A 26,679-nucleotide genomic window follows, 5' to 3' on the forward strand; every position below is an offset into this window, starting at 1 on the left:
GTGATATTGATGGTTTGCCAAAACCTCAAGCAGTGACAAAATCCACAGAGTGTCCTGAAAGAGATGCCTTTGCAAAACCATTCATTTGCAGATGGCTTAGATTATTGATGCTTATAAACACATGACATTATTCGTTTGGTTTAGAATTTTGAAAAACTCTGTTGATAAAAAATGCAAATTTGTCATACTATCCCAAAGTCGCAGGAAAAAAAAATCACCAAATCCTACAATTGTTCCTGAGGGTGTTTTATAGGTTGGTAGTTGTCGATTTGGTTACATTTTACCATGATCTAGCGTAAAATATTTTAAGAAAAAGGGAAGAAGGAAGGAAAAAACCCCATAGCTTTCCTTTGTGGATGCAAACATTAACATTTTAAAGTTTTTCTTGTATATCTGAAACTCCCAGTGCTAAAAGGGTTTTGGGTGAGCAAGAAATGCCGGATCAGATGTGAAATCAATAAGTAAGACAGATTCTTCCACAGAATTTCTTTCCATAAAGGGTATAAAATACCATGCAATTCCCTAGTTGCACTGCAAATGATAGGTAAACAGCCATAGGCATGATTTTTTTGTTTAGGTTATGTAACTGTTCTCTGTGCAAGCTACTTGCAGCAGAGAGTACATTTGATCCGAGTTCAAGAAAATTATTTCACCTCATGATTTTTGTCTCTGTGGGAGCTCTATGTGAGGATTGAAGCCTCATTCGGTGTTACCTGGCACAAAATATAAAACAGTTACTCTTTTAAAGTGCTGTGGAAGTCCCCAAGGAGTCCATCATTAGAGCCCTGGATATGACTGTCCTCTACCCCTCTACCGTATGTCTAAAATCAACAGTTTCCCGCCCTCTGCTCCCACGGCTGGAGGACTGACAAGTAGCTCCCTGAAAAGACCTTTTGTGTAAGGACAGCATTGACTTAACGATGTTTAACACTCCAGGCCTTCCACAAAGTGAAAGGAGAAGCATGTGCTTGCTGGCTGAGATACTGATATTAGCCTGGGAAGGCTTCTCCTGCGGGGCAGAGAATCCTCTTGAAATCAGCAAAATGGGAAATCTCTATCAGCCCACTTAGAGACTGGCCGGTAATTGTTATTGTATGGGCATGGCTCTGCTTAATGGCACCATATTTTTTGTCACTATGAGGATGATAATAAAAAGGGAGACTTTATTAATAATAAGCACGCTTATGAAGTCATTCATCGTGTTTTACAATAATTTCATGATCCATTTTATAACCATAATAACAGAATACAAATGATGACAAATACCACAAATTTAACTTTCACAAAGCAGATACGTCTGATGAATTTTATTAAAACAAGATTGTCTTTGTCATGAAAAATATCAGTGAACTTAAAGTACATTTTTTTCAGGCTGAGATGAAAAGCAAATGTCTTCTGTGCAAGAAGAGATATGCTTTTAAAAACTTGTCATGCTGGAGAGGTGGTATTTTCATTTTCTGTAAAATAAAATGGGCTAGGGTGCATTAAGATCTATGATTAATTCATTTTGATTGATTGCTCTTTTAACAGTGTTTAGTATTTTGGTAGCTAAATATATATCTATTCCACTTCAATTCCATATTGTTCTTGGACATACAGTGAATCACCAATCATTTCATGTGGAGAACAAGCTTAACATTTGCTATCTCATGTTTACATCTGTAAATAAATAGACTAAGTGCAGTTTGGAGTAGGTTAACAGTGCATAGGAGTTGTGCAGAATTGCTGTTTGCAGTGAATTGCCTGGGCTAAATCCGTTCATCCTGGAAGGATAGTGATGAGTTATTAAATGTCCTGTCACTGGTGAGAGTGGATGACCCGTGCAAGCTGTTTGTTGAGCAAGATGTGCTCCTGTGTTACTGCAGGAGTCAGCTAATGTAAGCTGGCATAACTACACTGGTTTAGAGTAACTGGGGCTTTGACCCTGAGATTTGAAAACTGCTTATCCCATTCCTTCCTCCTGTCCAAAACTATTCATGGAAGAAAACAGCAGAAAGCAAATAGCAGCACCTTGCAGGTGAGAACGTGGGAGTCATGCGAAATTTCAGGAAGCTAAGGTTTGTTTGGAGAAAGTGAGATTAAAAATTGGGCTTGTAATGGGAAGCAGTTGTCTTTTCCTGAGCAGCCGTAGCTGCTCCTTAATGCTCGACGGGTGCAGAGCCAGGCTACTCCTATCAGAGCAGGTGCAGTAACTTACTGTAGCAGACATGAACGGTGTGACGGCAACTCATGTGTTCTCTCCCTCATCTTAAACACAGACTTGCCTGTGGTATCTTCTGCATTTCCACTAGATAGCTGTTTATCTATGCTTCCCAGTCTCTCAGGCCTCGTGTCTACATGCAATGTTTAATTAATTTTCAATTATTTCCAATTATTTAGTGACATTACTTATAAATGATACATAATTGGAAGTGATGGATTTGGGCAAATATAATAGCCTGACAGTCTTCACTAGAAGCTACAATTAAATCAAAAAGATAAGAAAAGATTACTGTAATTATTTTGACAGCGAACTGATAGGAGTTTGCCCAAGTGACACAGACTACAGAGTACGAAGTGCCAATTGCTTAGAAGCAAGTAGAATAACATATACTGTTACCCCTTGGCTCTCTTGGGATTGCCTGCTGAGGTCACCTCGTAGCCTTAACCTGAAGAAAAAACAAGTGACCTATCTCCAGGGTCAGACCAAGTTCCACTCAACCAAAGACCTGTAGGGTCCTTGATAAGTAGGAATGGGTCTAGTAAATACAGATTTGTTCAGGCCTGGGCTCCCCAGTACAAGAAAGACATGGACATGCTAAAGTGAGTTCAGCAAAGGGTCACTAAGATGATTAAGGGACTGCAGCATCTCTCATATGAGGAGAGGCTGAGAGAACTGGGACTGTTAGACTGGAGAAGAGAAGGCTTAAGGGGATCTTTTACATGTGCATAAATACCTGATGGGACAAAGTGGGTAAAGGAAGCAGAGCCAGACTCTTCTCGGTGATGCCCAGTGATCGGACAAGAGGCAACTGGCACAAATTGAAATACAGGAAATTTTGTTAAAACATAAGAGAAAACTTTTTTACTGTGAGGGTGATTGAACACTGGAACAGGTTGCCCAGAGAAGTTGTGGAGTCTCCATCCCTGGAGATATTCAGAAGCCATCTGGACACAGCCCTGGGCAACGTGCTGTAGTTGACCCTGCTTTAAGAAGTGGGGTTGGACAAGGCGCTCTCCAGAGGTCCCTCCAATCTCAGCTGTTCTGTGATTCTGTGATTCTGTCTCTGTGTTTCTGGCTCCTTTTGCCTTCCCTGTAATTCCAAGGTTATGCAGAAGTCAGCTGGGTTTTAATTGTTGGTTAAAATAGTCTCTAATTCTACAGAATCTTCCAGGGATCAGCTGAATGTGATGGCTTCCTTCCTCCCTCCCTGAAGGAAGGTCACAGGCTCTCAAAAGTCTCGAATCAAGAAAGCTCTGTTCAGGAAAGCACTTATCAATTTGCTTGGCTGTGAGTGGGATCTTGAGTCACTGAAGTCATGGGGGACTTAAAGAATTGCCTACAATTAAGTTTGTGGCTAAATGTCTTTTTGAGATGAGATGGACTTAAGCGCATAGTTAAGTTGTTTCCTTAGCTGGGGCCTTGAAGCATTCTTTATCTAGTAGTCTCAGCCTTCTGACTGTGCTTAGATATCTATGGCTTGTACGTTCATTGTAGGGGTTTGGACGGAGTGCTGTGCTTGAGATTTATTTGCAGCCCCCTCCCTTATAAGCAGTTGTGACTAGTACGCCCAACTTCTCAGTCTCTGTTCTCACAGCGTCTGTACTGGCTTCTAATTCATCTCTGGCCTCACATGGTTTGACTGATCTATAATGCACTGTGTGGTTTGGGGAACTGCTGCTATAGAAACCAAGTGACCATCACAACTCAGGAACAACTGGTGTTTCTGTTCCTGTTCTGTGAGCTTGGAATTTGCTATCTCTGTGTCCTCTGTAAAGCCCAGTTCTGATACTTTCCAGAACTTACCATCAAGCGATCATCTGTTTTGCTTTCTCTGTTAGGAAAGTCCAGAATATGTTAAGTTATTAGCTGACAGAGACCAAGAGCAGTTTATTTTCTTTGCTACAGTTGTACATGAAGTCAGTAACTTGAGATGCAACGTGCTGCCTATATACCCTTTCCGTTGCCTTCAAAGCGTTTCACTTTGCTCATTCAGTGAGCCTTCACTGGGGGATCTCTTCCACTTTTGCATAGTAGCCCACCTTTTGTATAATAGCCCATAGAATGAGCAAGATGGGTTTAAGCTTTCCTCAAGTCGAAAGAAGTTCAAACCAATGGTTATCTGCTCCAGCACATGCCTTGGCAGCAAGGTGAGGAGCACTCTGGACAGGGACTTTTGCTCCTGAGGCTGGGTCACTATTCAGCCACAGGCTGGTGGCTATCACCAGGGAGGAGAAGTGCAACAGAAGCTGATGTCTTTAGCCTGGTGGCTGAGGCACTTAGTGAGAAGGGGGCTGAGCTGCCAAGACTCTGTTTGTATTGTATATTAGATAGTTGCTGGAGAAAATGCAGAAATAATTCAGGAAAAGTTAGCAGAACTCCAGGATTTGTCCCTCCCAGTCAAGTTCCCCAGGCATTTTCTAGATACAAGAAGTAGCTTCAAGCTTCTTAGAGGCTTTTCCCTGCAGTTGCCTAACTGTAACCCTTAGTTAGGCTTTGGTTTGTGTACTGTTTTGGGTATGTGTTTCTCAAGCCATATCATTTTGCAGTGCGTAAAATATTCCCCCCACAAAACCTCTAGGCATGCAAAGAAATATGATGATGAATATATTGACCAAAGAAGCCCAAACTGAACTCTTCCTGGTTTTTCACGTTGAACTCTAACCTTGTTATCTCTGCTCTGCCATCCACACTTGGATAATAATGTGTGGAAATATAAACAGTGCTTTAAGGCTACACAGGTGGAGGTCACGTTTGAAAACTTGTCTTATGCTAAATAAAGTACTTATTTTAAAATCTTCTGGCGCTTAACACTGCAATCTCTGCCCTGCTTACCTTTTGGTAAGCCAGGAAAGTGCTAAAGATAATGAAAGGGAATCAAGGAAGCATCAGTTTTCATTCTTCATTGTATTATCAGCATGTACTTGGAGTAAATTTACTATATACATTGCAGACTGTGCACACGATGTTGTATTCAAGAGTTGTTGGATAGCGTTAGAGATGTTTGCTACTTTTGTCTTAATTAAGCTATCCTTAAAATTCTGCAAAGACCATGTATTTAAGCATACTTCTTTAGGGTCTGAACGGATGGAGAAAAAAGCATTTCAATGAAGTAATTGTCCTTTCATGAATTATTGCAGCCAATTTACTGTAATTTATCATACTGATTTTCTGAGCTCAGATGAAACGCAAACACAACTAAGCTAATATGCGGATTGTATTACTACTTCCAAAGGAGGGTGATCTCACTAGAGCAAAGTGGAGTTCATGGTTTGGTGAGGTGCTTCTTCTGGGGTAGCTGTGTTGTACTTAGCCTTTTAATATTAGAAATCCAACCCAATACACTCTTTCAGACAAAAATAAGGGGTGACAGTTGCAACTTGACGTTACTTACTGCTGATATGAAGATCTACACCCTCCATAGCAAACAGTGAGCAAGCAGAAAAGGTAAGATTCACATCTTTCCCTGAATTAGCAATGAAATACATCTGCAAATTGGAATATAGTTTCTTATATTACTGAATCTGAATTTTGGCTGCTGACAGCCAAAAACTATTAAGACATTCAATTTAATTTCCAATGATTTCCAGATATTCGAAGGTGTCTAAAGATGAAGAGAAAGGCAGGCAATGGGATTTGCCAATGCACTTTACAGCACCTAACTGCCTTTCTCTCACCAACCAGCTGGTGAGTGGATAGACATCTTCCGTGTTTGAGATACTTTTTAAAACATAAGTCAAAGTAAGTAAATGTAAATGCGTGAAGAACATTAAGGAGGTTTCATCGCTAGAAGAGTATTCAAGCTGCAGTTCACCAAAATTTTTAACTTATAATTGTTGGAGTTTCTCACTGCATGAGAACAGTGGCTGCTAGTAGCAGAATCAGAAGTGTCAGTAGAATCTTAAACACATTGGACAACTTCTGTTTTGTCATGTCTCATGTATGCGATAACTTATTTCTAAAGGAAATCTGGTAGTTGAGAGGAAAATTCTGCCACCAGCCCCCTATTTTTGGAAAGCCACTGAACAGTCTTCAGTGTAGTAACTGCCTCTTACCTAATGGTTTTTTTGTGTGCTGAGTAAATTTTTCTTATGGTTTATTATTATTGGTAGATCCTAGAGGCATTAACCAAAACTGAGATGCCTTTGAAATTTGTTGTAAACCCATCATAACAAGTAGTCTCTGTCCCAAAGAACTAACAGCTATGTGGGCAGGATGGGTGCAGGCAGTTACGCCATTACCTATACTCTGAGCTGGCCACATGTGTATCAGCTCCAGGCCAGAAGACTTTGGCCAGTGCTACGCTGAAAATTCTGAGACCTGCTGTATATGAGCAGAGTGCCATGCTGAAGCAGGTACTTAGCATCTGGTCCAAATTCTGGCCTGCTTGTGAGGTGAGAAGTGGAGAGAGAAGCTCTTTACACTCCATCCACAGACATATGCCGTAATGCTCCAGGTCTGCAAGTATGGTGCAGACACTTTCCTTTGGTAAGTAATTTCATCAAATGAGTAATTTCATCAAATAATTAAGAGTGCTACGGTATAAGTGCTATGGAGTGCTATCACGTTGGAATATCATGACCTAAATAAAACAGGCAGACCAAGGAAGTGCTTTCTTCTCCATGTAACACGCAGGCACTAGGACAATAAGGATTTGATCCTACAACTTGATAAGCAGCCAAGTCCTAATCAGAGAAAACCAACAAATACTTAACATTTGCGTACTGAACATTTGAGCAGCTGGGTGGAAAGAAAACTTGATATTGATGTGCTCTGTGGATCAAATTGCTCATTATTTTTCCAGGCTTTAATTCCTTCATCCTGAGTCTAACAAAGCAAATATGATATTTAGGAAAGACTGCTCACTTAGACTTGTGCCTATGTCTAGTAATTCAGGGTTACCAAATTGAATTGTTGTTGCAGTCACGGATAAATGCAGGCAGGATCTCCCCATATCTCAACTGAGAAGTTTCATGTTTATTCACTTCTGCAATACAACAAACAGTGTAGTTGTTTTTCTGAGTCATCACAATACCACTGAATGAATAACGTTTGCAAATGCACTTTCCAAAAAGGCTGAAGTGCATATTCGCTTTTGGCAAGGTAGTTTGTGGACTTTCTTCTGATTATTTATTCTTGTACCTACACAAGCTGAACCTGCAGTTACGGAGGTGAAAGTACAAAGCTTCAGCTTTCTACCCTGCTTAAATGTAGATATGAGACTGGATATTGCCTTTCTGCAAAGCTGGCGAGAGTGCTCTGATTCTGCTGCAATGCTCAGATGTCAGCACTGAGGTTAGAAGTCAGAGTTACCTACCCTGTAAAGTCTGCTAAGAAGGAGCTGTGTTTCCTGACATACACTTTTCCTTCTTTTTAAGGACTTAGTACTTTTTCAATAAAAATAAATTCAATTTGTGGCTACATTTCAGCTCCACTGGGTTTGATGGTATAAGTGGAGCAATACCAGCCTTGGACTTAGAGCAGTCGTGTGGCTGAGTCTCTCTGTGCAGCTTTCATGTGGTCGAGTGAGACATTCTTAGAATCCCCAAACATTTTTGAAGATCCTAAACTGGAGACATGCACAATTCTTCCCTCCCTTTTTACCATTAATCCTTCATGTTTTAACAAGCACTGAAGTTAATACAGCCTACACTCTTTCCTGTCACACTGGGCCCCCCTCCCTCCTTTTTTTCCCTTGAATAAAGCAATCTGTTCTTTGCAGTCCATACTATTGTAAATCAAAGGGATAGATGTCAACATATGCCATAACCAAGTATAAACTTCCTTTTTTTAATTAAACAGAATTTTGACGTTTGGTTTGAAGAAGTGTTTGTTTGGTTTTATTTCTTTTCTTAAATATGTGAAGGATGTCGATTGCTTTTATTTTATTTTTAATATAAGCCAAATTTTGTATGGTACCACCAATAATCTCTAGTACAAAATCTTTCAGATGCTATTTTGTAGTTCAATAGGGAGAGAGATGGGGGAAGGGAGTAACACAGAAAGTCTGCCATTTAAGACTTTTAGAACTTAAGAGTTAACCTCTTTGATAAAAGTTTCCAAACACAGAAATCATGTTTTTGGTATCTTTTTAAACTTCATTGGGAAAAACAATTGTAATTCTGTTGCTATCCTCTCTGCCCTTTGCTTATTATCTCATACTGTTAATTATACTTAGGCGTTTATGTGAACCACAGAAATATCCAGAATCATAGTAGCTGGCACTAAAAAAAAGCTAGACTCTTGGAAGGAACATAGTCTCTATTTTGGTATGCCAGTCCACATATCTTAGAAGCCAGGGCAAAGTCATACTAGAATTGCCTCTTTCAAGCTGTCTCACACCTTCTTTTGTGGTGCAAAAAGGAAGTAATAGGGTATTAAACAAGATGAACCACTGTTCTGATCTGATATCACTATTTTGCTATGCTGAGTCCAGTCCTTGGTGTGATTAGAAGAAATAAATTTGTTTAGTGTCTCAGCTGCTATTTTGTTTCTAGATGACGATTTTAACCCATCTTTGCAGTATATCATCGGTACCCATTCTGGGGCCACATGCGAGTGTGTATAGCACTGCAAGTATGAGGAGACGGCCTCCAGATTTCCTGGGCAGAAGAAGGTATGGCAGCTCTTACAGGGACTGCAAGTGCTGAGACTCTTCAAATGCTGCTCTTGATGAGCAGTAGTGAGAGCAAAAGGTTAGGAGCATATTATGCCTGTATTTTGGGGTTTTGTCTTCAGTTATTTATTCCTCAGCAGGACAGACGTGAGTAGTCAGAGGTTCAGTCCATATTCTACAGCTCCTGTGGATCAATGCCTGTCGATTTGGCACCTATTCATGGTTCTAGTGAAGTGGTGGTACCACAGCTTTGTCCCTGTGCGCTCAGTCTCTGTAAGCCGATTCCCTCATGCAAGGAACAGGATTTACCTCTTCATCTCAGGCTTAGCACCTTTAGGCTGCAGTTAATTATATTGCCTGCTATTGTCTGTGGTAGACTGACCTATAGTAGCGTGACAGAGATCACAGCACTTTTTCACATGTATTTGCTCAGCTAGAAAATCTAACCAGGAGTTTCCTGAGCACCTGCTGCAATATAACCTGGTATTCTGGAGCCTAGAAATGCCTGTGAACTCCTCAGATCCCTGCTTCCCACTGATGAAGTATTGTTTGGAGATCCATCTGGTGTCAAGTGTAGGCATGTGGCACCAGTATGGCAACACTGCCTACGGGGGTGGTTTCCTGCACAAGAGATCTCACTGAGTGCAGTAGTCATTGCCTACTTAAAATCATTACTGCTTAGCACCCAGGTCTTTGTGAACTTGTTCAGCTGGTGGCTGGGCAGAGTGCCATCCAGATCTACGGGCAGGAGCGCAGGCAGCTGAGTCTCTGGGGCCGTACGCACATCAGATGTGGGTACTGAGGCAGGCTTTGCAGTAAGGAAAATCTAAATGGCTGTCTGTCCTCAGCATGTGTATCTGTGGTTAAAGGGATATGCCATCATTAATCCAAATCTGGGCTGGATTAAGCTTCTAAAATAAAAAACAGCTCTGCCAGCCACTTGAAGAGAGTTTGGGGCCTGTTTGAATCGAGTGCATCAGTGCAGAGGGAGGAGGCAAAGGCAGTTGAATGAAGTCCCCACCACTCTTGTCCCTGTAGCAGTTTATGTACAGGGTAAAACAAGCTGACAACTATCAAAATAGGTTGCCAGGGTGTGGTGCCTTTTTGCCTTGGCTTGCAGGCCTCTAAAGGGGAGGGCAGCACCTGTTTTTCTGAGACCAGTCCTCTCTGTGCTATGAGAATAGCACAGCCATTTTGTGTTTTAGCTAGGAGCAGAAGTTTTGGCATGTGGGGAGCACGAGCACCAATTTGCCAGGCAAAAATCTCAGGTTTACGAGCCTGGGCTGACTCTGCCATTCGCCTGGGCTGTACTCTGACCCGGAGCCAATTTGGCCTTGCTCATCTGGTCACTGGAGAGCTGCTCACACCCGTGGAGTGAAGGGACATGCCCAAGAGATGTGGCAGCAGTGTCAGCATGGCGGTGCCCTCCAGAAAGTCGTCACAAAGATAAGGGAGCAGAAAACTGGGTAGAAGATCACAAAGGCCAGAAGTGCTTTTGTGGGGATGCTGAGAAAGCCAAAGCGAGCCAGAGAAAGCTAAATCTGTAGACTGTATATCTGCTTACAGGGAAAACACCGGAGCATTAAGACAAGCCATGAAATTAGTCACTGCCCTGAACAACTCAGAAGAAGGGAAGTGACGAGCTGCTGGAGGTTCCTTGGCTCTTGAGGGTCCTAATAACTAATCCTAATACAGATGGGGATGTTCTGTTGCACTCGTGAACAGAGAATTTCGTTCACCCCATATTCTAAATGCTGCTGTCTGTACAGTGGACACTCAAACTCCTTCTGGGATTTCCTTTTGACATTATCCTTCTGTAGTTGCTTTGTGCACTGTTGACAGACGCTATGAACCTGTGTTCTTCTTTTCTGTGCAGGAAGTAACTAAGCAGCTACAGCAGGTAAAATTTACCTAATTGAAAAACTGGGATGCTTTACTGCTTCATTGTTAGAAAGTGCTGTGGGATTGCTCTAGAAAGGTGTGGTAGAAGTGCAAAGTAACTGGATACTTTGTTATTTTAAAGGCTGACCATATGCTGGTTCCTCCCGCTTTGAAATCTGTGTCAAAACTCAGTTTTCGGGGAGCTAGATTGCCTGACTCTGTAAACAAGATGCAGCCTGGAGGCAGGAGAGGCTTACAGGGAATGGCTTCTGCTGTTCTCCTTGAGCATAGAGCTGTTCAGACAGACTGGAGACCTGTCTCCTGCTCTCTCCCATTAAGGCTAAGAAATGAATGCTTTTAAAAGTTGTTAAATGAATGGGCTGGATCTTACAGTCCTTACTCATCTGAGTACCGCCATTAACTTTAAGAAAATAATCACTTTATTAAGTGCTATGGAGTGGAGTCCTTAAATTGTTGAATTCTAATATTTAACTAAGTTTTCCTTCAGTAGAAAAATAATATTGACATAATTAAAAGGATGTGAACATTTCATCAGCTGAAAAATGTGAGTTACTTTGGAATGAAATGTAGAATTAGAAGTAGTGCAGGGGGCATAAGTCCATGTGTCATGTCTGCGGGTTATTTTTGAACTTTATGAAAAACACACTTTAGCAGTTTGTATCTTGACCATTCAACTGTATTCTGGGATTCTGAATTCAAAAACATTCTAACCATGAAAACACAACATTTAAAAATATACTGTCCAGTTGGCTTCTTTGCCCTGCTTCAGCGTCTCCCAAGTTTGTTTCAGACAAACTGAGAACTTTGTTGTGGAATGACTGTTTGAATTTGGGTTTCTTAAAATATATGTGGAGCCTTGTAGCTGCTGTGGGGTGTGCATAGCGGTGTAGCTGTACTATTTTAAAATCATCTGGCTATTTCACTTCATGTAAGAATATCTGTCATCTTAGTTATAAGGAATGAGAGGGGTTGATTAAAACAACTCATGAAGCCATTAAACAAAGAGATAAAATGTAGAACATGTGCTGTAGGGTCGTTTTAATTATAACATATGAGGGATCCGTGGAAACCGTATGGCAGCTGCATTGAAGCTGAATTTTAAATGCGTTTTAGCAGTACTGAGGTACTGTTACTCAGAGGTGAATTTTTCTTATGTATAATGCTAATAAGTCCTTTGGAAATGGTGTTTGGAACCTACATTTTGTTGCTACAACTGATATAGTACAATTGTTATGCTCAGAAGCAAAGATAGATACAGATTAAAGGAGGCAATTAGATGTACTAATGGTCTAGACGCTAGATACTAGACCATGTAACATCACAGGAACATTTAAAAAGCTTTAGTAGAGAAGGAAACAAAGATGTCAAGTGAATACCCATGAGAACTCAGAGAGAATGGGGAAGTAAAAGGTAATGGCAAGTTATTTCATTGTCTTAGTGATCTTACTAGGTCATAAATACATGACCAAATATATTGCTATATGCTAGAAGTATTTCTACTAGGTTATTTTAGAATATAGTCTGACTTTCAGCAATAGATATCAGACAGCCACATGAATTCAGTAGAGGCTGAACATTTTAATTTATTCTTATTAATCCCAATTATAGAGATCAGGAGTTATCATAATTAATTTCTACCCCTATTGGAAAAGTTACTAAATCTCTGGTTTAAGAGTTCAAATCGGTCTCTAGTCACTACAGATCAGGATGATGGAAACTGATGAGAGAAGAAGACTATACATTTATCCACTGTGAAGTTCCTACAACTCCATCTGCCCCTTCCAGAGACCGGATCCTCAGCTGGTTGGACATTGGGTCTAGTTCAGTTTGGCAGCTCCTCTGTTTCCAGTTCAAGAAAATGACTTAAATATACGCAATGCTATTTATGCAACTGAAACGTGATGATTTGGCTAACCTTTTGTCATTGAATAAAATGGGCTCTCATTTCAGGAATATCACCATTTCCTATCACCCCTTCAAAATATCCACTCATTAAACTGTAATGAAGATTTGTTACCAAAACTGGTTGGAAAGAGTCAGAAGATGAAATTTTAAGAATATAGCCATAAACTGTGAATTTAACATTCTGACTGTAGTTGACACAGCAGTTAAAGTCTTGCTCTGTGGCTCGTAAGGACGGCTAAAGCTCCCCATGGAGAAATGACATTTGCTTCTGGTGGCAAACTTTGTCTTTATTACCGTGTGAATTCTCAGGAAATTATATGAATGCTGTAACTTTTACTTTCCAATCTGCATAAAACAGAGACGAAACATCCAGGACCAATTATATAGAACTGGGAAATAATTCCTTAAAAAGAGAATGGAGATCATGAAGGAGTTACAGCTTGTTGCTCCTGGCTGTAGCTTTTTGGCACATGAAGGTTCTGGGGATCGTTCCCTTGAGGATTTCAGAGGTTGTGCGTTATTTTAAAGAGACTGGAAGGAGGCAGTTGAGATAGATATCCATTTCCATACTGGCTTGTGGGGCACTTTACCGGATGGCCAGGGCAACGGTTACGCCAGTCTGGCTCCTCAGCATCCCCAGTGAAAGAAAACGTACAGAGGCAATCTAGCTATCGCTAAGATGAGGAAACTCATTTCTGCTGAAACAGCGTAAGGAAAAATGTGATTGCCTCTGCTATTAGAAAAGGACCTTTCTGTAGCAGAGAAATCAGTCATTGATCCAACAAGATACTGCTCTTCAGCCAGTGCTCTCAAGGCAGTCCGCCTTGAGGAGCACTTTGGAGGATCTCTCGCAGACTCATCCCAAACTGTTTGAGAGTTAGAAGCGAGAGGGAGCAATCAGGAAGAGCTCTCCCTGGGAAGAAAGCTTGGGGCAGGAGCCTCTCTGTCACATTGGTGTCCAGTTACTTCAAGTTCTTCTGGAAAGGAAAGGAAGCACTTTCCCATAGCTGCTATGGAAAGAGTATCTCAGTGTTTTAGCATCATGGTAACACTCATCCTGCGGTTCATATTTTCTCCAGCCCCGATGACGCTGCACATTTTAGTCTCAAATTAACTCTTTGCACGTGTCTGTTTGGCTTTCATAAAGTTACTGTTGCGCAAGGAATGTGAACAGACGTCTTGCACTGATTTCTAAAATATTAAAATGCTAATTACAACACATTTCCTTAAGGAGGAGAATTCAAGGTGACTCACCATGTGACCTCTCTCTTCTTCTCTACCCTCTAGTCCTCTGTGATGTCCGTCTGTTTTGCCCGCTTTCACCCAAACCTGGTTGTTGGTGGGACATACTCTGGCCAGATTGTCCTGTGGGATAATCGCAGTCACAGGCGGACTCCAGTTCAGCGAACGCCCTTATCTGCAGCTGCTCACACGGTAAGGATAAAAGTCACCTTATCCTTTCTTGGGAGGAAATGGTCAGCAGGGAAGTGGAGCTGTCTGCTGTGCCTCCAATGCCAGTTCTCACATACCTGCCAATGTAAGTGTGGTCCTTGAGGGAGAAGTAGATAAAGGAGATGTACAACCAGCTATGATAAGTGTTTGACCGTCACACTTGGTATGGTACCTCAGATGAGGACAAAATCATCCTCTTGAAGAGGACAGGAGCAGTTACAAAACTTAGCACCTATGTACCACCTCAGTGGCACTGTGCTTCTTCCTCTCTGCTGCCTGTATAAGGGAGCCAGGTCACTGTATAGGGACCATATGTCTGGCACTCCTGTGTGGCGGGCAATTTGAATCACTTACTGTTGTCTTACAGTACAGTACAACAGAGTGTGTCTTTTGAAGCACATTAGGCACCTAGAGTGGTCAAAATGGAATCCCTTAAGTAAACACTGTTGCCCTTGAAGGGAGTGGGGCAGTTTGCTTCTGTTTTCTAATAGAGGAACAAATAAATCACTGTTAACGATCTTTCCCATTCTGGGCTGGGCCACAGGGCAGAGCTAGCACAGCGAGGAGGGGTTTGTTTCCACAGAATCATGTGGGAGCACGTTTTGCCCCCACACAAAGACATTTGCAGATACAGTGATGGTGGCATAAGTCTGTGGTGATATCTGGGGATATCTAGGCAGAGCAGTAGCACAAAATGCCTGAGAAGCAAGGGAGTTCCTCAGTGATACAAAGATCATGTCTGTGCTAGAAGATGTTCTTACATTGCAAAGTACCCATATTGTGCAGGAGTTGAAGACAAGTCTGGATTACCTGCTATTGTATCCTCAACCTGCTATAGTACTGACCTCCAACCCATCCTTCACTAAGATGCTGAACATCCTTGAGCTCTCCTCTTCCAGAGTTTGGGCTCAGGCAGCCTCTTCATGTGAGCTGGCAGGTTTATTCTGTGGATGGTGAGCTTATCTGATCTTGGGACCATCCTAACTTGTTCTTGGAGATGTACGCAGAAGTCCTGCTTGGAATACTGGAGTGGGAAGTGGAAAAGAAAATATAGGCTGAAAGGAGGAGGAAAATGTAATGATGTGATATAAGAATGCAGAAAATTGTAGAATATTTCCTGAAACATAAGAAATGGAGCTACACAAAGCGCTCTGAGAGATAAGAAAATAATCTTGTTCTAGCAGAGAGAAGGATTAGACAAAGTAATAGGTCTTTTGCACCTCCAGCTTTTACAATTCTGTGATTCTTATCTTTGGAATTTGCAGATCAAGGTTCAGCTTTTAGTTGACTGTGACAGCATAATCCCTGGAGTTAAGAGACAACGTCTAAAAGCCGTGTCACATGAATTAATGCAAAAGATTCGGTGTGGGGCCAGGGTTATGATGGCATGCCTCTTATATTAAAAAATGACAGGTGTGCACAGACACACTTAGTGGGCCAGGCAGTACAAATATTGTTCCCTAAATTTCCACTATCATGCATGTTGATATAATAATCTAATGATGTGTGCCATGGGTGGCAACTTCAGCGTTGCTTTTCATTTCCCTAATGTTTTTGCTCGTTTTGTTGCCAGTATCTGAGCTAATGTTGTTCAGTCTGCATGAAAGGAAACAGTCTCTCCTGGAAGTGCAATTTAGAGATGTAGTAGACCAGAAAACTAGTGGCAAGAAACTGACTGTCATTGAAAATTGAACGACTGGGACCCAAAATCTAGTGGATAAGAAAAGATTAATGGGCAGAAACTTGTTTACACTCCAAAAAATGTTTAAGACAAAACTGGACCTCCTGGAATTATTTATTAAACTAGTTTTATTATCGCAGTAGAAAAATATGTGATGTTTTGCTTTTGACAGATATAAATAAATGACTATGTACATTGTGTGCTGTCATGGGTTGGTTTAAATAAGTATTTACTTACCCTAACAGTATGATGAAGAAGTATGATGTTTTTAAGGAGTGATCACTTTTTGCAATAAAAGAATGTTTGCTTTCTGTTCACATATAGGAATCACATAAACTTTAAATGAAGTGTTGGTTGCAAAAGGCTGACTTAAACCCTAGCTGCCAAGAAAAAAAAGATTAAGACAACTCTAGTGAGGCAGTTACTACTTTGTGTACTGCTAGACAAACGGGCTGAATAGTGATTTTTTAATTTGAACCTATGCCATATGTGAAAAAAACATTTTTCTCTTTTCCTTCTGTCATTTTAGTTATCTGAAACACATAGAGTGTGTTGTTATCACTGATTTAAACAGGCCTTAAGTTTAGTCTCACTGATTGCCGCCTGGATTCACCAGGAAAGAGAATTCTACCCGCAGCTTACTCACTAATTTCCTTTCACACCCACCACACATCTGCACTTGGGACAACAGGAAATTTTAATTAAGACAAAACCCTTTTGCATGATGATTTCATTTCCAAAACAAATAAAAGCAAGCTGGCAGCGACCCTTTGAAAGGAAGGGGCCTGTTTAGACTTTCTGCTGCATACAGTTGGTTGACTTTTTCATCCATTTGCCTTATGTCTTTTCATTTCTGCCATGAGTTTTATTGTGCGTAAAATTGATGGCTGGCAACCCTGATTAAAGCCAGACCTGGCACAGGGAGGTGCTGCTGGAATGACATGGCTCTCTCCTCCCTTCCCCCTAAATATCCTAGCTACTCCACTGCTTGCTTTAGCTTCCTCCCATTCTCTCTATCCTGGTCAGTTTGGCCTACTGGAGGACAAACACCCATTAAAAATTAGGACTGTATTTGTTTCACACATCACTTTGAGCTAATCATATTTAACACCTGTGGTAATTAGCTCACCACAAGGGAGCAAGGAGAGGTCCGTCCTAGCACTAATACCGTGAGCCACATCTGGGACACAGATTTGGATCCAGCGTATTGTCTGACATCCGTTTGATGATCCAGGGGATATCAGGTGCTTGACAATCTTGAGAAATCAGCATCAGAATAGACCTTGTGACTTAATACTCTGATGCATGCAGGTGGTCTCCAAGTGCAAGGTAATTTTTTAGCAGCAATTAGTCCTTCTTTGGTGTGTGCTCCCTCTGCATTTAGTTGCTGCATGTTTCCCGTTTAGAGATGGAGGCATTTGCTGGGTCCACTTAGGTATCTACCCAGAGAGCTAACCAGTGCCCTGAAGCTCTGCCTTTCACTACTGACTAGATAGGCAATGTGAAGTAGGATCTTTGGGCAGTCTAAAATAAGTGGTAGCTCTGCCATTTCCTGCGTTTTGTTGGGATCAAATGCTAGGTGTCTAACCCTACATGCGGTTGGCCTAGAAGCTGTACAGGGATCTCTTGTAAATTTGATCCTAATTTTCTTTAAAATGTTAGTGATAAGCGTTTTTTCTTCCTGGAGTCACAAGTCTTCTATTCCTCTGCAGAAGAGGCAGAGACTTACAATTTTGTTTTGGCTGCCTTGTCTGTACATCTTATCCTTCATTCAGGGGGATCACTTGTAACAGTCAAAGGAAGTTAAATCTCATTGTTCAGTCTGACTGATTTTTCTCTCACGACATTGCTGAACTTGAAGCAGCATCTCTTCCCTTCTACGTCATCATCAGATGTCAGTTGACACTTTAGTCTTAAAATATTACCAGGTCCTTGAAAAATGAAAAGATCAAGTTTCATTATTGTATACCAAAAGGAATTCAGCCTTCATGGACCAATGCTACCTGCTATTGTGAAACTGAGGTAACACCATGAGCAAATTTAGTCCACGTTTATAGAAACAGATCTAAAAAAGTATTTGGGTCAGTGGAGAAGGCTGGGGGACTTGTTCACATTTTTCTGTTGGAGTACATTTGCAAGTATTTGGCGTGAAAGCCAGATTCTGGCAAAGTTCAAGTTTTACACAGCTGTTTTCTTGAATAAAGTTTTCATTTTGATTCCATTTGGACAATTTATTTCTTTCTGCCAATTATTTTCAGTGTCAGAATCCATCAACAGAATGATACATGTCCCTGTGGGTGAAATCTCATCCACGTAATTCAGCATTTTCACAGCATTACTCAGCTGAGTTGTTTTATGATGAGAAAAATGAAACTTTGAAAACATTTCAACCTCCGTAACACGCTTTTTAAACTTTAAATAAAAAAACAAATTTAATTCCTATCTGGCAAAAGCTGAGTCCTGTATTTTCCTGGCATTATGTGACTATTTAATCATTCTTTAAAATAACGTATGAGACATTAGAAATTTGTTTTTGAAGATATGCGAATGGGTCTCTGATTTCCAATGTTAATGTGTTTTCAGCATCCTGTGTATTGTGTCAACGTAGTTGGAACACAGAACGCGCACAATCTCATTACAGTCTCTACGGATGGCAAAATGTGCTCCTGGAGCCTGGATATGCTCTCAACTCCACAGGTGGGTTTGTTTTCACCTATAGAGGAAAAAAACACCTTGGTTAAAGCTGGATACCTGCTTAATGGAACATAGTTCCTAAAAGCCAAAACCTCACATCCTATACAAACTAAAACCAATGGATGCGCTTGAAAGAGTACAGCTTGCTTCCAGCAGTCTCTGCTAAGAGCCAAGACCCATTTCCTTTACCACAAATCATGTAATTATTGTAATACGTTAATACATAGGTCAATTTCAAGTGAAAATGAAATAATCCATTTTAAAGCACAGTAATTACACAAGTCGCCTGTGGTATAAATTGTACTTACTCTACAGCATTGTTTAACAAATATGGACTAGATTGCACTGCTGCTGAACACACCCTAGGCACTATGGGTTTCCAAGGCACAAAGGCAGAAAGCTTACTTTGTTGCCTGCCTTCAGTAGCTGAAGGAACGAACAATGCAAATCAAAAGTTTTAGAATATTTCCCTCCCTGTGGAATGTTTGTTACTATTGTCTTTTTTCCCACTCTTCTCCTTTGTATTAGAAATGAAAGGAAATCCAGGAAAAGTGTCCAAACCACTAATGATTATAATAATGGAAACTAAATAAAGAATCTGATGCTGAAAGGGATCTATGGAAAGTGCCTTTTTAAGTGTTATCTTTTGGAGTAGTATGTTTTCTATTCCAATGCATCGCTCATTTTTCATTCGTCATTTCTTACAATGCAGCTATGTTTTATTATCATGTTCATTAAACATTGTAAGATCTGATCTTGTTTCAAAATGGGGTTAGTAGAAACTCATCTTAATCCTACTAATTCTTAATAGATTTAATTCTTAATTCTATTAACCATCCATTAGCCATGCATTAATGTGCAATTACTATCAAGTTATTTGTTTTTCAATGTTGACATGAGAGGTGGAACTCTAACCTTTGCCATCTAAAAGTTAGGTCTGTGTCAAGTCTAAGTTAGTCATTAGAGTTCTCTTTATAGTTACTCTGGAGAGAGACTGGGCACTTCTCAAGGACAATTCATCCCATCCAAATGTGAAATACAATTTCAGATACCATGGGATATAGAATTGTCAAGTCAAAATGGAAGGGACCTCCAGAAATCATCCAAACTAAGCCCTGCTCAGAGTGAGGTCAACTTCAAAGTTAGATCGTGTTGTTCTTGCTCACCTGAAACAACAGCATGAGTCTGGTAGTTGTGTCATGGGAGTATGGGAAATCAGTATTCTTCTGGAATAGAAGTGGAGGCATCTAAAATGTCCCAGGCATCTGTGTTTAGGCACCTGAATTCCTTCCCCAGTTTCTCACCTAAATACAGATTAGATAAATGCCACCCTTACATATATGCTTACTGGAATACTACATTTTGAAGCAGAGATTTGTGAACATCTCAGTTCCAGGACTTTACCACTCAGATGGAATTTCCCAGCTCCAAAACTGGCTTTCAACAAATGAACACATCCTGCATTACACTGAAGAGTCAGTGCATGGCTGGTGACACTCTTGCAAAGAAAGGCATAGGATTTGAAGTCAAGCTGCATGCCATAGCTTTGAATTGAGAGGAGTAGCGTTGCTGGTTTGTGTCAGTCTGAAACTTTCCATAGACACAGTGCTCATGTATGGCCACAGCGTAGGCACCAGGAGGAGAGCGTCCACGGCAATATCTGGCTGTGCTTCCACAGAGACACTCAACGATGATCTCATCCCAGAACATTTTCACAGAAATATATGGTCCACAGGTGCTCTGCCAATGCATTTTCCAGGCCTTCTTTTGCCTTTTTAATAGAGCTAAGTGTATTTCAAAGAAAAGTATAAATCAAGCAAGAGTATTTCCCTATGGATTTGCAGCCTTCTCCTCCCCTAGGGCCTCCCACTTTCTTTAGCTACAGCAAAAAAAGCCTTCTGAAAGTCAGTGCTGTAGGCTTTGGCCCTAGAAAACTAGCGGTTTAGGTATTTTAAACATACAAAACATACCCACTTAAATAGCTAGAAAGGAAAATTGCTAAATCGTTCAGCCCCTTTGTGGATTCTTGGGTTATACCATTTAAGCTGCACAATCAAAAAGTTTAGAGATGGGGAAGATCTGCTCAAAGCATAAGCATCATGTAACAGTCACAAACTGTTCATGCTGGTTGTACTTGCAATAGCAAAAATGGGCTTGCTGATTTGCTTTGAAATATATCTACAGCATAAAAAAGAAAATATGTTTGCTGTCTTGTAGCTAGATAGCGGAGTCCAGAGAGAATGTTTAGGGCTTCAGAAATACCCTGAAAAACAGTGCTTAGAGTGACAGTAGTGACACTACTACTAAGTTTGCAGAGGGGCAAATGGCACTGTTAGAAAAATGCTTCAGGTGCATATGATATTACATGTGTTTCCTGGCAAACAATTGACTTCAAAAATGTTTGTAAATAGATGGGTATTGTGTATTTTATTAGAGCCTTCGGCTGGCAAGTGTAGCCATTAAGGTATTATCTTTAGTTTCTGCACCATTAGTTTTTAAATTCTCACCTGTCATCTCTGCCTGATTTGAGATTACGTAGCACAGACCAGTGCATTCCAGCCGCTCTGAAACGTGTGACAGACAGCGGCAGGGGTGGCAGGAGCTGTGCATCCTCATTTGTGACATGGCGTCTTCTTGCACTATCCCATATAAAAACTAAAATCCTGTGACTGGGTCAAATGATTTCTTCTTCCTCCCCTAACTGCTACCCTGTATAACATTTAGAAATAAATTAGTAAAAAAAGAACACGACAAAAGAACAACCGCAGAATAATAACTAAGACCTGTTTTGGTAGGAGAGCATGGAGCTGGTGTACAATAAGTCCAAACCAGTGGCGGTTACAGGAATGGCTTTCCCAACTGGAGATGTCAATAACTTTGTTGTTGGCAGTGAAGAGGGGACAGTCTACACAGCTTGTCGTCATGGCAGGTGATGTTCAGTATTTTGTCCTTAAATAACATTGTGTATCTGTGTTGGTGTGAGGTAGCCAAGTGTGTGTGGAGAGTGTTTAATTCTTTTCTCTTGCACCAACAGTATCCGTGCTGTTCTGTTTCACATGGCAAGGATGAGAGTTGCCTAACTTTGGGCATTTGTGTTATAGCCATTTACACTGGGCTAGTTGCCCTAGGCTCTCTGTGTAGTCAGTGGGGAGCAATAACTGCTTTTAGGGTTTGATTTCTCTAACTTTTTTTGGATGTCTACTTGAAGATGAGATGACTGGCACCTGAGAAATGCCTCTTTCTCACGAGTGATTATAACGGAAGTCTAGACAGCTAGCTCAGATGCAGATGTCTATGTCTGGGCGGGCTGAAGCAGGTCATAGGAGACGGTGGTGTTGTAGGGTGATCAGGCCTAAACCACTTGTAAGAGATGGTAATCCACTTTCTTATTTTTTACCATCCTCAGCTTCATCTTCAGTCTCCACAGGCATATAGTAGAGAAAAGCAGCCATGGGCACGTCTACTTGTGAGAAACAGAGCACGTGAGTCCAGTCAAAAGGCCATCCTCATGCAGTTACATACTTTGGACTTGACTAGCATTTCCACCCAGTACTATGGGCTACTATGGGCTACTGTGGGCTATACAGCTACACTAGCAGGCTAACAGTGCTGGGATCCTTTCTCAGTGGGCGGTTTGGATCTGTCCCCCCTCTTTTGGAGGGCAAGAGGATTTTGTTGTACAGAAAAAAACATATCATACCGTTTGGCCTCAAGGCCTGAGTCTGGGCTGCCTCCTGTTTTATTTACTAATGCAGACATAGCCGCATTGTGCCAAGAGGGTGTGTTGGCTTGGGTTGACCCTCTCCCAGGACTGTGCCCTGTATTCTCTTGCACAGTATAGTCACTTCCCTTCCTTGCTGATTTGTATGCCCAGACTGTAGTTTAATACTACAAAAAAGGTCAAAATTTTGCCCTTGCCCCTCAAAACCTCTCCCTGATGGAGACAAGCCAGGCAAAAACTGAGATATTCTGTCTGCAGAGGCCACCGCCGAAGCCAGCAGTGAGGATGGAGCAAAGACTATCACCCTAAATTTTCCTGTGCATGCCTCGCACTTCAGGTGTGCTGCTGACTGTAACATGTTGGGGTCTGGCTACAGTCCTGCCCAACTGAATGGCTCTTCCTCAGGCCCTTAAATTTGAATGCACTTTTATCTTTTTTTTTCTTTCTCTTTCTCATTAGGCTGCTAGGATCATTTTTCTCAGGGTATCTCTGCAACTCAGATCCAAGTTTTGTCCCAGTGTTGTTCAGCCAGAGTCAGCTCTGCAATATTGTGCCCTTCTGCCCTAGATTTCCGCAGATGCTGTGTCTGAGTAGTTTGGACAGGCCTTTAAATGTAAGACTTGATAAAGTGACCTGGGAAAAGTTTATTCTATTAAAGTAATTTCTAATACCATTTGGAATGATAGCCAAATTACTGATTTTCCCAAGTATAAAATACGTATCTTAATGAGTAGGGTCTGAGTGCTGTATTCCAGCACTGATCTTCCTTCTGCTTCGAAGGTGAGGAAGGTGCAAATCCACTTCCATAATTTAAACCAGTTCTTTATTTTGCACCCGGTAAACTCTTTCAGGATTCAGTTAGGAAAAAGGGGACTCTCACCACAGGCCACTTTGAAGATTAGTTCCTCCTGTTCATTAAAATGAGCTACAGTATGCTTGTGTGCTCTATGAGCTTCTGTTAGTAGTTTCATCCTCCAGGAAGCTCAACTGCCTTTGGTAAAGAACAGGCTCTTTCACTTTCTGTTGGTAGATTTAAAGTTCACCCCTACACTTCACTAGTTTTCAATATTCTCTGAATGCATGTTTTATTATATTTCTTGTTTGTAATGAACAAGTAGACATTGCTATACTGGTTTAAGATTGTAAGGCTTCTGTTACACATTCCTAATACTGTGCAAGAACAGGTTTACCTATATTTTTTGAATAATTTTTATTTAAAATATTTTTTTTAGATTGATTGCTGGCATCATTTCAATATTGTGTCTGTTTAGGCATTATACTGATAGCCTGTATGGTGACTGATGGTTTGAATTAGTCTTAGGCTCCTGGGGTAAGTGAAACATGCCCAGGGGCTTTTCTCACATCTAATCTTTCAAACATGCCTGGTTTGTCCCTCGCAAGAGGAGGAGGGTGTCAGATCCTCTTGTTCTCCCACCTTTTTCGCAAGCCCTCTCCTTGAGGAATACACTGCTTTCCTGCTCCTACCTTTCTCCTCCAGAGCTTTTTGATATCATCCCATTTTGCATTGAGAGGCGCCTCTGTTCTTCAGCACAGCATGGTGGAAAGCCAGATGTTATTCCGGGAAAAGCTGTGTCACAACATAACAGATCCACAAGGTGTTCCTCCTCATGTGCTGGAACTCCACGTACCTTGCTGACTGCATGGCAAAAAGATGAGGATGAAGGAAGAGGTGTGTTTTGTACCAAGAGCTGCTGACCAAAATGCACAAAACGTGGCAGCAGAAGTGCTGCTGAATTCAGGCCCTGGTCCAGCCGCTGCAGCAGAGCTCGAGAGGAGGACACACGGCTAGGGCTGATAGGGAGTGGCAGAAGGCCACCCTGCCACGGTCAGCAGGAGATATGAGCGGACAGCATGCTCTCAGTATTGCTGTGTGGTGTAAGGGACCAGTTTCCTACTGCGCAGTTCCTTACCTCTTTGGGTACTTTGTCTTCACTGTGGCACCAGGCTGGCAGCCTGGTCACAGCTGTGGCTATTTTGAATGCATTTCTTTCCTCTGGTGATTTTTATATAGTCATGTAACTGAAAGGGTAATTTCATCATTCCCCTTTCTGTATACAGTGTGGGGCAGCACCGGTAAGTGATTTGACAACATTTGCTTATAGGAGGAACAAAACTCTGCATGCAGTCTCTTTTACACAGAGTTGCATTTTCCCTTCCTAATACCTATTCTAGCTTTATGCTGATGAAATACACTTCTTCTCACGTTCAAATTAATGACTGTATGATACCCGATCATGTGACTAGTTCCTTCACGTTTGGTGAAAACGGTTTTGTTTCCTGGTATCTTGGCTGACTGCTATGGAAAGTTATTTTAGATATTTGAGAGGAAAAGAAGTTGTTAATGATAAGTCATTAACATATTCACTTTTTTATTTTAATGGCGGTTCCTTGTGATAAGGTCTTACTCAGATCTATAAGCTATAATATAATTATAATTTATAATTATTTTATAATTATTCATAAGTGTTATTTCAAGCCATAGAAGTAGACATCCTTACGTAAGAGCCAGTAATGCACGTCTTCAGAAGTAAGAGAATGTCTCTGCGTGTTGAATCCTGAATATTAATTGCACACAGCAGAAAGCCTTTGCAGTCAAAAACCTTAGTGAAGAAGAGAGCATTACAGATTAAATGGAACTTTAAAAGGAAACAGGACTCTAAGAGTAAAGAAAGAAGTTTGGTGTTAAATCGCAGTCTCTGAATGCAAATATCTGTTTCTTCCTGCAGTAAAGCTGGCATTGGTGAAATTTTTGAAGGCCACCAAGGACCTGTCACAGGAATCAATTGTCACATGGCAGTGGGTCCAATTGACTTTTCTCATCTCTTTGTCACATCATCATTTGACTGGACAGTCAAGTTGTGGACCACAAAGGTGAGAAATCTAAGCTGGGATGGGATAGACCCATCTTAGTACCTTTTAGACCATGACCCTGAGACCAGGCTGTTCCTGGCAAACTCCTGATGCCCTGTGGGGAGAAAAAAAGAAAAAAGGCTGAGATCATATGACAAAGCCCTTTGAACAGACTTACATCTTCTTGAACACAGGAAACTGTATCTTGTTATACACAGGGCAATCTTCTCTGGGCACATGAGTGTCTTTCCAGGACAAGAGGTTCGTTTGCACACAGTTAAATCAAGGCCACAAACCTTTGCTGTAAGATTCTGTTCTACAACAAGTCAGTTCATTTAGCCATGGCCTTATATCACTTCTCATTTTAGAAAAATTACCTACATGTGAAAATGCTGTTGTCAGAAATATTTCAAGGTTTAAACTGTCGTTGTCTGCATCAGTTCCCATAAACTGATTCATTGAAAGGCTGTGCTTAGAATAGGTTTATTGATAAAATTATAAGTTAAGTGTATACCTAGGGTAGCTGTGTCACCCATATTCATGCTGGAGTGTATCCTATAAAGGTAGCCTGCATTTCGGTATTGACCCTAATGATGAGGCATTTCACTAGGGAGGAGATAGGGTGTCTCATCCTGCCATTCATCAAGCAATCCATCCAGCACTCCTTGTGCAGGATGAATTTCAAGACTAATTCTGTGCACCATGATAGTGCAGCAGCAGGAACCCTTCCTTCTGATGAAGGAACAAAAGAAGCTCATGTGGAGCTTAATGCAGACAATCTCAACTGTGGAATTCATTGCTGCAAGGAGGCTATGATAGCCAGAAGTATAAATAGTCCCAATGGCATTCATTAGCGACTGATGGCTGGAACAAGGAAATACATACTGGGACTTCACATGCTCTTCCCTGAGCATCCCCAAAGATCCCCATGAATCTGTTGTTAACTACTCTATGGATGCGTCCATGTGACCTCTTACAGGGAGAGCACTGTGAGCAATGGAAATGAATATACCATCCTATGAAACACTGAAAACACAACGCCCGGTAGAACTATTTGAATATAGGATAATAACAGGGTGAATGAAAAATGTGGGACAGATTAAACAGACCAACCTGTTTCATTGTGCAAGCTGAGTAAAACAAGAGAGTGAGGGGTAAAAAGAAAATTAGGTTAATATTCTAATTGTCTAAGTCATCTAAACAGTTATTTTTGTCATACACTGGAGTAGAGATCTGCCTTTTAAATGCCAGGCCTTTGTCTTGATTGTGTCCGTGTTTGGTTCCCATCCTAAGCTGCATCTAACAGAGTCCTGACCCCTGTCAGGAAATATCTCAGTGTGAGTTCCTCAGAGACACCAGGGCTCGGAGATGCTGGGACAGATGCACCATGAATACAGAAGTGTTCCCAAGGGCCTGTGTGACAGCCTTGTGCTGTAAACAGAAGCACAGTTACCTAGATAATAACTTGAATCAACCAACTTGAATCAACCTCCATAGTGGCTTCGTAATATATTTGTTAATGGCCTGATCCAATGCGTGTGCTAACTCAAAGCCATCTTTTCCTGAACTTCAGTGACCACAGCTGTCAGTTTTGTCTTCAGTGTTAAATTTTAGCAAACTTGTTAGGAAGTAATTTG

At 41.2% G+C, this 26,679-nt stretch overlaps 1 protein-coding gene across 8 annotated transcripts in view; it reads left to right on the plus strand.

Annotated features, from left to right (window-relative positions):
- Positions 1–26,679, plus strand: part of DYNC1I1 (dynein cytoplasmic 1 intermediate chain 1) — a 200,347-nt gene that overhangs the window by 132,679 nt on the left and 40,989 nt on the right. For all 8 annotated transcript variants that reach the window (XM_068934909.1, XM_068934907.1, XM_068934911.1 and 5 more), the window contains 4 exons: positions 13,911–14,057; positions 18,340–18,453; positions 21,246–21,379; positions 24,919–25,063. In XM_068934909.1, the coding sequence (XP_068791010.1) occupies positions 13,911–14,057; positions 18,340–18,453; positions 21,246–21,379; positions 24,919–25,063 (540 nt within the window). The remainder of the gene's footprint in view (positions 1–13,910; positions 14,058–18,339; positions 18,454–21,245; positions 21,380–24,918; positions 25,064–26,679) is intronic.

The sequence above is a fragment of the Struthio camelus genome, chromosome 2 (genome assembly GCF_040807025.1).
Source record: "Struthio camelus isolate bStrCam1 chromosome 2, bStrCam1.hap1, whole genome shotgun sequence".
Lineage (NCBI taxonomy): Eukaryota > Metazoa > Chordata > Aves > Struthioniformes > Struthionidae > Struthio > Struthio camelus.